This window comes from Anguilla rostrata, chromosome 8 (assembly GCF_018555375.3).
Source record: "Anguilla rostrata isolate EN2019 chromosome 8, ASM1855537v3, whole genome shotgun sequence".
Lineage (NCBI taxonomy): Eukaryota > Metazoa > Chordata > Actinopteri > Anguilliformes > Anguillidae > Anguilla > Anguilla rostrata.
The window spans coordinates 8,154,674-8,170,684 of NC_057940.1; the positions used below are offsets into that span (position 1 = coordinate 8,154,674).

Consider the following 16,011-nt stretch of genomic DNA (forward strand, 5'->3'; position numbering starts at 1 on the left):
CCACCAGATGAACTGCGCATTCACTGTGGTGGAAGACTGACACACCAGTCACAGAGTTCCTACTGTGTGACATGGCCGGGAATCAGTGGTGTTGCTTTTGTTTGAACATTAAGTGGGGGGGGGGCACATTAAGTGGGGGCTCTGGGGGTCCTCCCCCAGGAAATTTTGAGCGTGAAACACTTCATTTCCTGCATTCTGGTGAATTTTTATGCACCAATTTGTGCCTTTTCTGCATCAATTTATGGTGGAAATGTCTTTATTTATGTAAAGGAAAACACAAAATTCAGGGGGTAATGCACGTGTGCTAAACATTGAGGGGGACGTATCCCCTGCGTCCCCCCCCCCGAAATCTACGCCTATGCCGGGAATGCCCTTCCAACTGAAACCCTGCCTCCGTGGGAAGCGCCTCCCAGAAGGCCTCTCTCTAACCACAGCCTGCAGGGCCAAGAGCGAGCGCTTCAGCGTCCGGGGGGGCCCCGCAAACCGTCTGTCCTTACGAGAGAGCAGCCAGGCACAGAGCACACTCTGGCTCCGGCTCCATCGAGCGTAAACACTGCGCGGATTCAGCCCGTCACAAAATGGCTTCTCACGGGGAGGGACGAAACCTTCCATACCCTGCAACCCCTACTGAAAAAAAGGGGCAGTTTGGGGGTATTAATGGAAATCTACTCTGAAAAGAACCAGGTCTCCACATTATCTTTGGCTGTTTTTTTTTATATTCCCAAACAGAACGCCTGTATACTCTTTGTAAATATTTTTTTTTTTTTTTACAGTAACAGACCATAATTCAATAAGGACTTGAATTTACACAAAGGAATGGTGTTTATGTTTATCCGACATCAAGAGCCAGAAAGGATTTTAATATACACAGCCAATTTTTTTATTTATTTATATTTTTTTTTTTTGCATTAGGACATCTGTGCACTGTCTGCACAGATACGGTGTTAACGGTTTGTTTGAAAATGACCTACAGGCTGCCTTAAGTCACTGGCCAGAGAAGAGACAGCGCGTTCTGTCATTTTGCTAAATAAAGACCTGCTTTATAGCCCAGCTGTGCTGGTGAAATCCTTATTGCTTCTGGAATTGGAATCAACAGGAAATACCTCTGGAATTTATTCATGGAGGAGAGAGAAACCATTTATTAAAAATAATAATTTCTAAAAAAATCTATTCCATTTGAAATGTTTTGACACGCAATCACTGGGTTATGCGGGCTTTCTTTGTGGTTGTATATATAAAAAGGGGGGGGTTAAGTTTTAGTGCCAAACACCGTACCTGTTTGAAGTCTAAAGTAGGGCAAAGGTCAGTGAACAGGATGGAAGGAATGATGGAGACAGGGTAGGGATGGGAAGGTTCTACGTTACAGTACTCTACATTTAATCTGGCAGACGCTTTTAGACACTTTTAAGTAAAAAGTAACTTAAAACAAGCTCATATGTTCTACTTCAAAGAAGAAGAAAAAAAGGTTTTGTAAATGTTATTACAAGACTAAAACACTTTAAAAAGTGTGTCAGCGCCAGGCACCTGCTGAACGTGTAGGAGGTGCCTGCGGCGGCTCAGGTCAAAAGGTTGCGCGCGCGGGGGAAAAAGGGCGGGGCCCCCTCACCTGAGGGCGCCGGCGGACAGGTGGCCGTAGGAGCCACTGGCGGAGGAGCTGGAGCGGGAGCTGTTGAGGATGCTGGCCAGCGAGTTGGGCGAGCTGCGGATGACGGACTGCAGGTTGAAGCTGTGCTCGGACAGGGGGGAGACGGGCAGGGCCCGCTTGCGGCTGGGGCGGGACGCCATCCGGGGGCCGGGGAACTGGGACCCTGCTGGGGGTTTCGGGACAGAGCGGGAGAGCAAAAGGGGGAGGATGGAGACATTGCTTTTTTTTTCTTTTTTTTAAAAAAAAAAATGACAGCCAGTGGAACGCTCACTTCCCTTCAATGGCCTTTCACGCAACTATTTCGGAACGCGTGGGAATCGAGCGAAGACGGGTTTTTCATTACGGGCCGAAATTCTCCGCATTCTGACGCGCCCGCTCAACGGAGACCCCGCCTCGTTTCTCAACGCGCCGCATCACAGACCGGGGTCCGATAACCATCTCCCACAAATCTCATACAGATAAAAACTCATTGGTTCCCCAGGGGCGGCACAGAGAGGGCATTGTGCTCCACCCCCCCACCCCCACCCCCCTCACAGGGAGAGCCCATACGTCGAATCAACGCCCTTTAATTACACGTATCCATTTCTTCATTTCGTCGGGTGCAGCCCGACACTGTGAGCCTCACGCAGTGACCCGCCCCACACCTGTGCACTCTCAGCTCCTCACAAATGCTCTTAATCCCTCGCTCAACGTACACACAACGCAGCTCGACCGTGGCTTAAAACTTTTTTTTAAAAACCATTCGGTTTTTAATCAGTTGCTCACAACAACTTGAATATTCTCGTGAATATAACTGACGCTCAGACCCATAATGAATTTTAGGAATGGAACAACTGGATTTTGCTATCGCAGTCAGTTTTAATCGGATAATTATCTACTCCACAGTGCGGTGGCGCATTGTGTGGCTCAGATAATATGGCGGCAGCTGCAGCGGATAGTTTTACTGGGGCGAGCGGCACAATTACTGCAGAACGCAGCTGCGCGTTTTGTCTAGAATTCTTCACAAAGTCACACCCCTCCTCAATGCACTGATTACCTGTTACAGCTCACGTCCATTTAAAAAACCTCAGTACAAGGCTAAAGGCCAGGGAATGGAAGCCTTCCACCACAACTCCAATCAATCTTCAAACCTTACACCTGCTCTCTGTCCCACAACCTGGAGACAGCTGACCAGCCCCCCCACCCCCAGTCCTGTGAAACGATGGCTTGTATATGTGTTTGTGTGCATGCGTGTGTCTGTGTATGTGCATGCGTGTGCATGCATGTGTGTGCGTCCGCATGTTTGGGTGAGAGAGATTCAGGGTGTCTGTGTTAATTGTATTATTTGGACTACCCACAGAGAGGGAGTTGTAATTTAGAAAATGAGAACGCCTGGAATGGTTCACCAACGTCACATCAACACCAGGTCGGTTAGCGACGCGACTGCTGCAGCCTCACTGGCAAGGTCGTCCAGGCAGAACGAACAAGCCCAAACTGAATGAAGAACCCGAGTCCCAATTTTAACGCGGCGGTCCCGCGGACCCACCCTCGGCAGCGTGCAGGTGCTCCATGTGCAGGGCGCCCGTCCCGGCCGCCGCCGCCGCCGCCGCCGTCAGCCCCACGGGCGGGATGAGGTCAGCGTAGGGGCTGCGGTGCCCCGCCAGCAGCGCCATCTGGTGGTAGTACTCCGCTGCGGTCATGGCAACTGCGGAGAAAGGGAGAGCAAGGGAACGGAGCGAGAGAAATTAGTTTGTTAAAAACATGAGGTAAATGGACAAAAATATGCACGCCAATCACTATAGTGGGGGGAGGTGGGGGTGGGGGGGGCGGGGGGAAGCAATTGCAGATACACATTTTGAATGATTACGATCAAATTATATTACTTGGGTTTTAGCTGAACAGTGAAAGGGAGCCGTCTGTCATTTGTTGGGTTTAACAAAGTCGTTCTTCTGGAGTTTATCTGAGGGACAGAGAAGAAGACCTCCATAATGTGCCCCATGGTTTTAAACATGGCCCCCGATGTGCCCCAACCCTGAGAGAACTGAAGATGGACTGAAGAGAACGTAGATTTTTTCCCAAACCACCATAGCGTCACCAAGTGTGTTCACCGCCCTTTTTTCTAGCCCAGCACCCAACCTCATACCTTCCTGCAGAATCAAACCTTTCCAAACTCTTAACATGGAAAAACAAAAAAACATAAAAGCAGATAAAAGAAAGGACAACAAAGTTCAGCAACTTCTATCGCTCTCTCTCTCTCTCTCTCTCGCTCCTCTCCCTCCCTCCCTCCCTCCCTCTCGCTCTCCATCTCCGCACGTTCTTTTTACAGCGGCACGAACGGGCATCGGATGTTTTTTCGTTCGAGCCGGCGTTGCGTAAGCGGCTTCGTTGCCGCGGGAGATCTGCCAGCAGCACCGTTTTTTTTAAAGCCTTTATCTCGGAGAGGCAGCCTGGCAGAAGCGGTCGGGCCGGGTCGCTACGCCGGGGCTGACTTCCTGTTTGAGGCGCTGCCAGCCACCTCACGCCTCGAGCGCGAGGAACAGGAACGCGACGCGAAACAGGGCCCCCGTGTTACCTCGTGTGGGCTGCACGCGGCGCGGCGAGGTGCAGCGTAAACACACGTCTCTACGGAAACAAACGGCTTCGGTTAGAAGCTTCTTCATAGCTACAGAGCTTTGTGGGGGGGGGGGAGTGGGGGGGAACAACAAATATGCTCAGACCCAATTAATTCATGTGGAATAAAAAAAAAACCATATGAAATTCCTGTGCCATTCTGCCACCCTCTCAAACCAATCAAAAAGCATTCCTTCAATTCAGTGTCTTCTCAGTGGGAGCACAAGGTTGGTAAAACCATAAAAAAACGTGTGGTTTTCCAGTTTTTTTATACAGTCTTACACTGGAATCTGATTGGCTTTATGAATGGTGGTCTGGAAAGTCCAAGATGTAGACAAAGGATTAGATCATGGAAGTTTGAAGACAGCGGGTGATGTAGAACAGAGCCAGTCGTAGGCATGGGATGTAAGGACAGGCTGTGATGGAGACCAGGGCCGGGACAGTAATTGCAATAACACCCCCCCCCCCTTCCCGACCCTGCAATCCAACTCATCTTCTCTCAGGAGGGGAACTGAGGAAGCCACGGACACCTCCCTCAGGCTCAACACCAAAGAGGGCTCTCAGTAATTCATCAACTACGTTCCTGCACAAGATGCACAAGGCTCATATCTGGCCATTTCTACACGTAAGTCACAGCATTCATTATTTCCCAGGGCTTCTTCAGGGTGAAAACGAGTGAGGGGGCGTGTCCAGTGTCCGCGTTCAGTAACCCTTTACAGTGTGAGGTCACAAACATGCGATTAGAATGTTAGTGTTCTTAACTGAACGTTCTAACGCTGATGTAACAGCCACTGCTGGTGATTGAAAGCGACGGAGTTCTAGAACACTGAGTCTTACTATCCAAAGGGTTAAAGGTGCATGAAAGCAAATGAGCGCCCTTCAGTTTGATTTTTTTGCCTTTGTGCACAGAACAGGGGGCGGGTGGGGAGTGGGGGGGGGGAGGGGGGTGGGTCGGGATGGGGTGGAACCACTGGCATGAATAGAGGCCTTTCAGTTGACGGTCAGTCATTCCGATTAGATCAGGTTTTACAAAGACGGGGTAAAAGGGGGCGACTGGCATTCCTCCACGGGGGCACCCCGCCCCGCTTACACCCCTTTCCCTCCTCCTCACTCTCTCCAGTCTCTCCCTCTCTCCCTCTCTCTCTCCCTCCTCACTCTCTTCAGTCTCTCCCTCCCTCTCTCTCTCCCTCCTCACTCTCTTCAGTCTCTTCCTCTCTCTCTCTCTCTCTCTCTCTTCAGTCTCTCCTCTCTCTCCTCTCCTTCTCCTCCCTCTTCCCTCTCCATCTCCCTCCTCCCTCTCCCTCTCTATACCCCCCCCCCTCAGTAGCGTAAAAGCCGAGCAGAGCATGAGATCACTGCTGCTGCACACTTGCTAAAAGCTCCGGGCGCCTCCCCGGAACCCCAGAACCACTCAGAACACTCCCGTCCAATTAATCCACCTTGTGCGTCCTCACATTCCCATCATGCACCCCGTGCTGCGCGAGCGCCTGCATTTTCATCTGAAAGAGGAGGCTGACAGCACTGATGATAAGGCTCTGGCATCTAGTGCATGATGCAAACCAGGTCTGCTGAGCTTCTGATGTAAGACTGCACATTCAGTGCCATCTCCAGGGATGCTAAAACTAGGGACAGCCAAGGGAACTAACTGCAGGTTGAGCGTTCAACCAAAGTAGCGTACTAGCAACACACAGGGTCTTCTAACACACAGGTGATCTCGTTCACGTGGACATTAATGACTTTTAGGGACTGGATGTCAGTTCAAGTTCATTATGAAAGCATAGCATTGTACACAGTAAAAATGTTCAGTGTCAAATCAACTTTTACAGAGTACATATGGCCTCTGGTGGACTCACATGCACTCGGTTAAGAGCTGAATTAACACTGGACATTTAACTCTGCTTTCAAATTTAGATTCTTTTTTCCTGTACACAGTGAGCATCACCTCTCAGGTGGGCCTACATTACCAGGCGCAGGTGTTACATTACATTACATTACAGGCATTTAGCAGACGCTCTTATCCAGAGTGACTTACACAACTTATTTTTACACAGCATTTTACATTGTATCCATTTATACAGCTGGATATATACTGAAGCAATGCAGGTTAAGTACCTCGCTCAAGGGTACAACGGCAGTGTCCTTACCCGGGAATCGAACCTGTGACCTTTCGGTTACAAGCCCAGTTCCTTACCCACTGTGCTACGCTCCCGTCCCCCCCGTCCCCGTCCCCCCCCCAAGGCCTACTCACCGTCAGGCGGGCTCAGCCCCCGGGCGGCGGAGATGACGGAGAGGGAGGGGCTTCTGTGGAGGGAGTGGAGGTAATCCATGTAGGGCCCGGCGTAGGGGTGCGTCACGCTGAACGGGGACTCCCCCCCCCCAGCCGAGGGGCTCCGGTGGGGCGAGATCCGGATCAGGGAGATGTCCGAAAAGGGACTGCCTGACAGAGGAGAGGGTCTGAAAACAAAACACCAGGCAAAAACGCAAGTTTACACCTTCACCTCTGCCATGAGAATGAATTATGCGCGTGGTGGAGTATGTGTGCGGAATACTTTTCCACAATCATGGAACAATCATCAGAATTATCAGCGGAACTGACCATTGGTGATAGAATCAATATTTTCAAATGCAATTTGCAAGTTTGTTAAAGAGCAGTGGTCAACTGTTACATTTCTGTCAGGACCACTGTCATCAAGTAGAACTTTATTGACAATAAAGGCAATACAGTTATGTTTGGCAGTATGGCTCTGTTCTGGAGCTCTCCCGCCAACCACGCAGCCCGCGTGGATAAGGCCGGGAGGCCAGCAGCCAAACCCCCCCTAGAGGGGTACACACAGAACAGATCCAGCAGCAAAGCAGTTTTTAACACATATGAATGGAGCAAATGCAATTTCTTAACACATAAGGATGGAGCAATACAACTTCTTAACACATAGGAATGGAGAATGCAAATTCTTGACGCATGGGGATGGAGCTGGGGTGGTGGAGGGGATTTACGAAGCAACGTGCAGCGCTTGCATGCAGGAGGAGCAGCCGAATGAGTAGAGGGAGGCTGTTTAAGTAGACCGCCCTGTTAGTGAATGTACTGTGATAGGCGAACATCACTCAGCTGAGCCATCAGCTGATTCGGCCGGAGCGCTTGACTCTCGTGACCTGCCAGAACTACGCGATGCTCCATTTTTGTCTTTCATTTTGGTCTTTCTTTTTAATAAATTCCATCCTCCCTCCTCCATGGCTAATTACAATGTCCCCCTAGATAGGACTTTTACCCTACAAAATGCACACACATTTATTTATTTATTTATTTAACTTATTACCAAGCAGTGGATGTGGTCAGATGAGTCATCCTTCACAATGCTCCAAACAAACAGATGTGTGCACACAAGGTAAGGTAAGGTAAGGTGATCTTTATTATCCCTGAGGGGCAATTCGTTGCACAGCCAGCAGTAAATACAAACATCAACAACAGGCAACACACACCAATCAACACACAAACAATTCACACAAAAAAACATAGAATTACCCAATATTAATAACACACAATGCACAACGGCTGCTGCTTGTCGCCATGAGAACAGCGCCATTTTCCTCCTAATGTTGTTCAAACATTAGGTGCACACCTAAAGAAGCCCTACAGTAGAACTTTTACCCTACAAAATGCACACACACATTTATTTATTTATTTATTTATTACCAAGCAGTGGATGTGGTCAGATGAGTCATCCTTCACAATGCTCCAAACAAACAGATGTGTGCACACAAGGTGCACACCTAAAGAAGCCCTACAGTGCTTACTTCCCGCAGTGAAGAGTTCCCGCCGATTAGCCTACATAATGGCGCGGGGTGTATTTTCCTGGCATGGCACAGTCAACCGCCAATCACTGCTTAATGGCAGGACAAGGTTAATGCTAATTAACAGCTTAATTATTCTGAGTTATCACCCTCACCATTAATCACCATGTTGAAGAATTGCTTTCCTAATAGGAGGAGTGTCTTCCCCAATGGCCACGCCCCCTACCCAAAGAGCACGTGGGGTCACCCACTCACCCACCACAGACGAGCATGGCACAGGTGCTACCCATAGGCCACCCGTGACCCTCTCTGTCATTCGATCTGGACCCAATCAAACATTTACGGGACATTCGGGAACGCGGTTCGTTTCACCCTACTCCCCTCTCTCCACCAAACATCAAAGGAAATTCCTTGAGCAACTAGAAGACAAATACAGGGTGTTCTGGGTTGCCTCTCGCTGGAAGGATTTATAACTCAACGGAAAGAAAAAAAAAAACGAACACAAAACAGTTTCGGGGCCCAGCGTAGATATTGCCTTACCACCAGTGTGCCTTCCGGAGTGCTCTGAACTATTGACAAAATAAAAACAGCTATCAGTGACATTCTGGAGATACTGAAGATGTCAATTAAATGTCTTTGATTCCAACATAAGCAGTCGTCACCATGGCTACCTGGTCTGGAATTTACCGTTCCTCGGCCGCACAAGATTAAAGTGGAAATGGTAGTTTCATTAATGGCCGTATCACATGGTGGAGATATACAATTATTATTTGTAAACATCACCCATGATGTTGAGAGCAGGAGTAAACCTGTCTTCGTTGTAAAAGGTATTCAACAGCTAAACTGAATTGCCACCAAAATGATTCAGGTTTTGATAATACTATTATGGTGCTCACCCCTTCATTTCATAACTTAGAAGTTATTCTACTAATAGTAATTTTATAGTAAGCTCTTGGATAAGCCAGTCCTCACCATAAATGAACCCAACCCCCTTTCAGTGTTTAGACTCCGCATCTTCAGTCCCTGTTGGGTAAAGTACACATGCCCGCTGTCAGGAAGGTTAATTTAGTTTCAAGGTTAATTAGTCTGAGGGTTTAAGTTTTCAGGGACGTTTTGGAGCAGAAGCATTTTCTTTTATGTTGATGCGGTTCACTCGTGTGTTTGTTCCATTTTTGCTTTTTTACCTTATTTTGTGTGTGTGTTTGTGTGTGTGTGTGTGTGTGTGTTTGTGTGTGTGTGTGTACCTGGTGTTGTGTGTGTGTGTGTGTGTGTGTGTGTACCTGTGTATGTGAATGAATAATAATATTGTTTGTCGCTAGCGTGAAGAGAGTAAGTGTGAAGTGGCTGATCTCTAAATTTGGGGATTGATTCTGTACACGTTCAGTCCTCCCGACGTTTGCTTCATTTCCACGGGCGAATTTTATATAACAAACAAAAAAAATATCTGGCTCCCGACATTTGGATTCAATTAACTTACCCAGTAGACAGGACTTATAGAAATAGGCTCTCTCTGAGTGTCATGCCATCATTATTTTCCCTCCATAACCGGTCTGACACCGCGCATTTAAGTCATTTTCGGCAATCTCCCGCAGCTTTAACTGCAGAACGTTTCCATTCCGACGGCCCGAAGGCGGATGATGTCATGGCGTCAACAGCTGCTGGGTCGACACGCCAAAACTCCCAAACACACGGCGAATGTGTGGAGAGCACACAACAGGCCTCGGCCTTACAACACACTCCATCAGCAATAATGAAGGAGAGGCTTTCCAAACTCCGATCGACGGGGGACATTAAAACACTGCAGTGTGGGGGGGAGGCTGGATTCGTTTGGCCTCAGGCAGAGTCACATGTGTATTGTTAGGTTTTCAGTGCTGGTTGGCAGTCCCAGGCCATGCGCCACTATGGAGTCAATGGTACACTACTTAGCCTTTATTCTGGCTTGCATTTGTTTAAAAAAGGACACGAAAAGGGTAATCCAGTTGATGCCGGGCCAAGACTGACTTGTAGCAATAAACATCTTTGTGGATCCAATAAAGACACTTCAAGTTATAATTTACATCATTATGCTTTGGTCTGTCAGGACGTACAAACAAATGTCTCTTGAAAACAATAAATAGATTGCAGTGCGATGACCACTCAGATGACTCAATTACAACAATTGTGGGGAAACAAACAGCCTCGGCTACATTAACGGAGTGAAATAAATCAATCTCTAAATGTTCTAAGGCTGAATATTGATTATTGTTCAATGCATATTGTTGCACCATCACAGTGATGTCACAGTTGCATGCTTCCACATCAGATGCAGAATAACAATTCAATGGTATTATAGATCTTTTCAGCTCGTTTGAAATCAGTCACGTCAACTCATTTTTAACAGATCAACAGCAATGTTTTCCCATAAAATGCAAAACTCTTAATCACTTCCCAGTTATCTGAATATAGCCACCTCATATTAGGACAACGTTCAGATGCTTTTAACCACATGTATATCACTAAATCAATTCAACTTCTGTATACAATTAGGTTTCATCCTTGCCATAGGTCTCATTACATTTCATTACATTACAGGCACTTAGCAGACACTGTTATCCAAGACGACTCACACAACTTTTTTTTTTACATAGCATATACATTGCATCAATTTGTACAGCTGGATATGTACTGAAGCAATGCAGGTTAAGTACCGTCTTGCTCAAGGGCACAACGACCAGCTCTGTACCCATCACACTACACACTACACAGGACGGAGTGTAGCACAGCGGGTAAGGAACTAGACTTGTAACCGAAGGGTCGCAGGTTCGATTCCCGGGTAAGGACACTGCCGTTGTACCCTTGAGCAAGGTACTTAACCGAAATTGCTTCAGTATATATCCAGCTGTATAAATGGATACAATGTAAAAGTTGTGTAAGTCGCTCTGGATAAGAGTGTCTGCTAAATGCCTGTAATGTAATGTAAAGTACCATCTTGCTCAAGGGTACAACGGCCAGCTCTGTACCCATCACGCTACACTGCCATCTCACCTTGGAGTGAAAGAGCAGGGCACACAAGGCTGTCTGACACCTTCAGGGCAGTTTGTGTGACACCGTGGAGCGTGACAATTAAGTGTTTTTGAAACAAGCATTATCTGCTAAGGATCGCTTCATTTTAAAATGCATCAGTGGTTAAATTTCAACGCTGAAAATATCGCAAATATACTTCGCATACATCCCTTATCCCAAATGGGCAGGTTTTGCTAATTGAAATTGTTGTGAAAAATGAGTCAAAGAAATCTTGTAATTCGTAAACCTCTGTGTCTAACCAGTTTAGATATTATCTATAAAGATATGAGAATTTTTGTACATATTTATTACACTTATATTCAAGCCAACAATATAGGAGTAAATCAACCTTTTTCAGAACGTTGTATAAAAATATGAAAGCACCACGACTTCCAATTTTCCATAAACCGATACAGATACAAACACTAGCACTCAACAGAGGTATGATGGCCAAATTCCTCTCTGTCATCATAAACAGATTAAGTACTATATATATTTTGTGATATATTTTGCAGACTCTCACTTGTGACAAGTGGGTAATATAAAAGTCCAGCCTATCCTTCTGGACAGCTCTTGAGTGTAACATGACGCCTCCTTGGATCAGAACCAGTCCGTGGACTGAACCAGAAAGCGTTCAATAACGGCTAGTCTTAATGCTCCTCGTGTGACGGACAGCCTGCAGGATGTGATACGACAGCGTGATACTGAAAGGCAATGCCAACCAATGTCAAGCCACATGCGGCAGTAGTAGTATCTGTACAACTACACTGCTGACTAAATCACCCAGCTGGCCCTCCTGAGAGTGAGCGCATTCAAACACACACACACACACACACTCGTACACACACACACATAGACACACCCACACAAACTTACACACACACATACAGACACACAGACACACACACACACACTCTCTCTCTCACACACACACACACATACAGACACACACAGACACACTCTCTCACACACACACACACATACAGACACACACAGACACACTCTCTCACACACACACACAAAGACACACCCACACAAACTTACACACACACACACACATACAGACACACACAGACATACTCTCTCTCACACACACTCAAACATACAGACACACACAGACACACTCTCTCTCACACACACACACACACACAGACACACACAGACACACTCTCTCTCACACACACACATACAGACACACACAGACACACAGGCACACACACATACACACACAAATTCACAGACATGCACACACACACACACACTCACACAGGGGGCGCGAGGCGGGGGGGGGGAGAGAACGATAACAGAAAGCAAGAAGCGAGAGGAAAGAAAGACCGAAATATGAAGGGAACTATTAAAACAGCGGGGAAAAAAAGAGGAAGAGTACAGAAAGGTTTTTGGCGCGGGTGCTCTGGGGAGGATTTACGACGCCGCTCTCTGACTCCGACGCGCTCTAACTGGCCTCCCCGGCGAAGCGCGGGGGGCCGGGGGGGGCCCGGGGGGGGGGGGGCCGGGGCCAAGGCAGAGTAATGGAAACTGCACATTTAGCCGCGGCTCCGCGGAGCCGGCCTGCGGGACGTCCCGTCGTCTGTCTCTCAGAGGGCCCTCACATCTTCTCACAATTAAGCAGCGCACGGAACAGCGCCGTGGTCATGGCGACGTGTCATTCGTTCATTCTGACTGCGGTGCATTTTTTTTTTTTTTTTTTAAAACGGGTTCCATTTTTCATTGCTTTCATTCACACGATTCCTTTTTGCGCTTTCTGGAAAAGTCTTCCGGTAGGTGTTTGCCTTTGCCGTTGCTGTCGTGTGGAACAGAAAAAGACAGATCCCAGACCGGAATGACAGATCAGTGAATTCAGCAGACACATCATAAAACTGTATTCTGCTTTATGTGAACAGGCTGCATGTTACGTGGGTCTGCGTTTCTAACTTTGTTCAGCGCTACAGCTGGCAGACTCTGCCTAGGCATGATCCTCCATACGGTTTAATTGGGTGTACGTAAAAACGCTTAACGTGACGCTAAACTGGACAGAGGCACCCTTGTTTAGCCATGCATAACAGAATGTAGAATGTATTTTTTAAAATTATAAAACTAAGCAGTATATTTTATGGCTGCATTACCATTTCCTGTAAAATATACTGTTTGCATGCCAATAAGGTGCAGTGAAAGTATAAAATAATATTCCCACTGTTGTGCCATTAAGATTTAACGCCTACCTCAGGGGCATGGTGCTACTGCAGGGCCAGCTTTCAATCACTGCTCACTTTTTAAAGTGAAAGGTAACCGCTAACTGCCTATAAACACAGGCTAATGATGGAGAGATATAACCTGGGACGCTGATAGCAATTTGCCAGTTACAAACAGAAGCTGTTTTCTTAAAATGCCCCCCAACTCACCCCAAGCATTTTCTTTTTTAAAAAATAAATAATGCCAGGCTAGAGACAGTCAGTGATGGAAGAACGCCGTTGCACTGGAGACCTGGCAAAACAGCAGTAGGCCTGTATACAGACACATCAGCCCTGAAGCTTTTGAAAGTCGAGGACACTAGTGCACGATGCTACAGGGTCAGAGTGTAATTGCGTGTTGGCTACCTTTAAGAGCTCCTAACGAGAGGGAAGGTGCTTACAGCCCTAATTAACGAGCTCACTGATGGGACAGCTGTTCACGAGCGCTGTACACAATCCGTACGTGCATCACAATTCTGTACAATTTACCACCTGAGACTCGCGACCTATTCGCGTTTCCCGACTAACAGTTAAGGAACTAACTGACTTCCGAAAAAGAAGAACTAGGCCTTGAATTTTGCGCAGTCAGCTCCACTCCCTCCAACCAAACCTTGAACTTGGCTATGACGGGGTGGGAATTAATGCTTTTTTTTCCCTTAAACAAATTGAATGAAATAATTTTTTTAAAAGGATTCGGTCTTGTACCTAAACGCACGGCGGGGAAGTCGCCGTGGTGCTGATAGGGTTGCCGAAGCTCACTGCGAGAGAAAACAAAAAACGAGACGAAATTCTGCTGGGTTCACAGGGCAAATCGGCGGGACGGAACCTTTCGTTCGGGCGGCTGATGACATCATCAGCGCCGCAGATGAAAAAAAAAAGAAGTGTTGCGTTTAAAGAGCAGACGCTGACAGACGGCGTGGTTTTTAGCGGCCGAGAGACCAATACAGGAAGAGAAAAGCATTAAGGGATTAAACACAGCAGGGATAAAGGGCGGGGGGGGGGTGAAATCCTGCTTTTTTTTACAAGCTGGAAGCAGCTCGTTCGAGAGCGCGGCGGCCCGCGTTTGAAGAGCTTTCCAGAAAGGGGACGAAGAAAAGCATCCGAGTTCACGCGCTCTGCCAAAGGCCAACGCTCATTATTAGACACTGGGAGGACCGGCGCTAGTGACTGAGTCAGCCCCAGTTAAGAAAGCAGGAAACATAAATATCGCCCACTGGTCCCAAAAAGGACGGCAGAGTCCTTAGATGAACTTTACTTCTTTTTCGTTTTGTTTAAAGTTTAAAGCTGAAAAATGTCAAACCTTTCATGCCCTCACAAAGAACGTAAAGGGCTTTGTTTAGAGAGTCGTCTTTTCAGGGTTTTGACTTGCTCAGCTATGCTAGAGGACACACACACTACATGCCAAACTTGAACCACTAACCACCAATATGGAAAATAAGATGGATAGAATATCAGAGTGTCAATAAAACTGCATGGATTCATCTAATAATATCTGTTACAATTTGCACTGTGATATTTTTTTAAAACATACACTACTACACAAGAACCTTAAATGGATTCCTTTTGAAATTAAATCTATTTGCGGTACACCAATTCTATAAGACTGCTAATCGAAGACCTTCTGAGAAACTAACCATAGCCCTGCAAACATGCACTCACACTCTTAGCTTCCTATGAAGAGACCAGAGGCCTCTTCAGAGAACCAACAGCTACGGTACAGGACGCAAAGGTCTCCAGAGCATGGAATGGGGGTCGAAGAGGGCAGACGTGCCAGATTGACCTATCAGCTACATTTGTTTGCTGAGGTTGTGACATCACAGAGCAAAGGTCACACGGAGGGTAAAGACATCATAGAGCATAAAGGTCCAGTTCACCCTTCGATTCGGTGGTTAAGAACTCATCAGCATGAGCTGCCAACCAGAGCAAAGGGGCATTTTCAAAGTTAACATTTCCTGCAAGACTAAAACTATGCATCCACACACAAAGGTACAGAAACACCCTTAATACTAGTCCCAAAATGGCGGCACAGGGATGTCCGCTCCAGGCGAACGTTTCTCGCGGTACTCACATGTGCAGCGGCGGCTCGTAGACGTAGCGCCCTTGCGCGTGCCGGTCATCGATGGGCACCGGCGGCTGGAACGGCGGGAAGAAGGCAGGCGTGGCTGGAGACGGAGAGAAAGGAGGAGGAGAGAGAGGAGAAGGAGGAGAGAGGAGGAGAGTTGGTGGGTCAAGACGCTATCAGGCACAAACACAGCGTAAGAGAGGACAGATGCACAGCTCAGCCAGCTAGGCCAGGGGATTGCTATCAGTGATCCCAATTTCCCAGCACCATTAAAGGAGCCATGAGCATCACTGACAATAATAATAATAATAATAAAAGTTTTTTGATGTTCTCATTCGCCACAATAAAACACACTTTAGACTGCCAAGACAGTCGTGTCTTCATTTGATGAGTCTCAGTCATTTTTAAAGTGTCATCTGTAAGGACAAACCATGGGACTGCATCTCAGGGGGGCTACCAGACTGAACCTCCACGCACCCCGACACGTGTCAATCACAGAACAGGCGGCTCAGAGACTGCTGCTATTGGACAGGCGTCTGCATGGGGGCGGGGTTAGCGTGGCCTTTTTGAGCGTAAACCGACGGGGTCGCGGGTGCCAGTCGTTCGAGGGTCCCCAGAGGGAGAGGTTCCCCCCGAAAACCTGTTTCTACTTCGGT

The 16,011-nt window shown here is 47.4% G+C and overlaps 1 protein-coding gene across 1 annotated transcript in view; it reads right to left on the minus strand.

The window, feature by feature from the left end:
- LOC135260306 (transcriptional activator GLI3-like) overlaps window positions 1-16,011 on the minus strand; it is a 57,282-nt gene that overhangs the window by 16,218 nt on the left and 25,053 nt on the right. Inside the window, exons 4-7 of the mRNA XM_064345549.1 lie at window positions 15,362-15,455; window positions 6,483-6,688; window positions 3,171-3,329; window positions 1,607-1,808 (exon numbers count right to left, since the gene is read on the minus strand). Of these exons, the coding sequence (XP_064201619.1) occupies window positions 1,607-1,808; window positions 3,171-3,329; window positions 6,483-6,688; window positions 15,362-15,455 (661 nt within the window). The remainder of the gene's footprint in view (window positions 1-1,606; window positions 1,809-3,170; window positions 3,330-6,482; window positions 6,689-15,361; window positions 15,456-16,011) is intronic.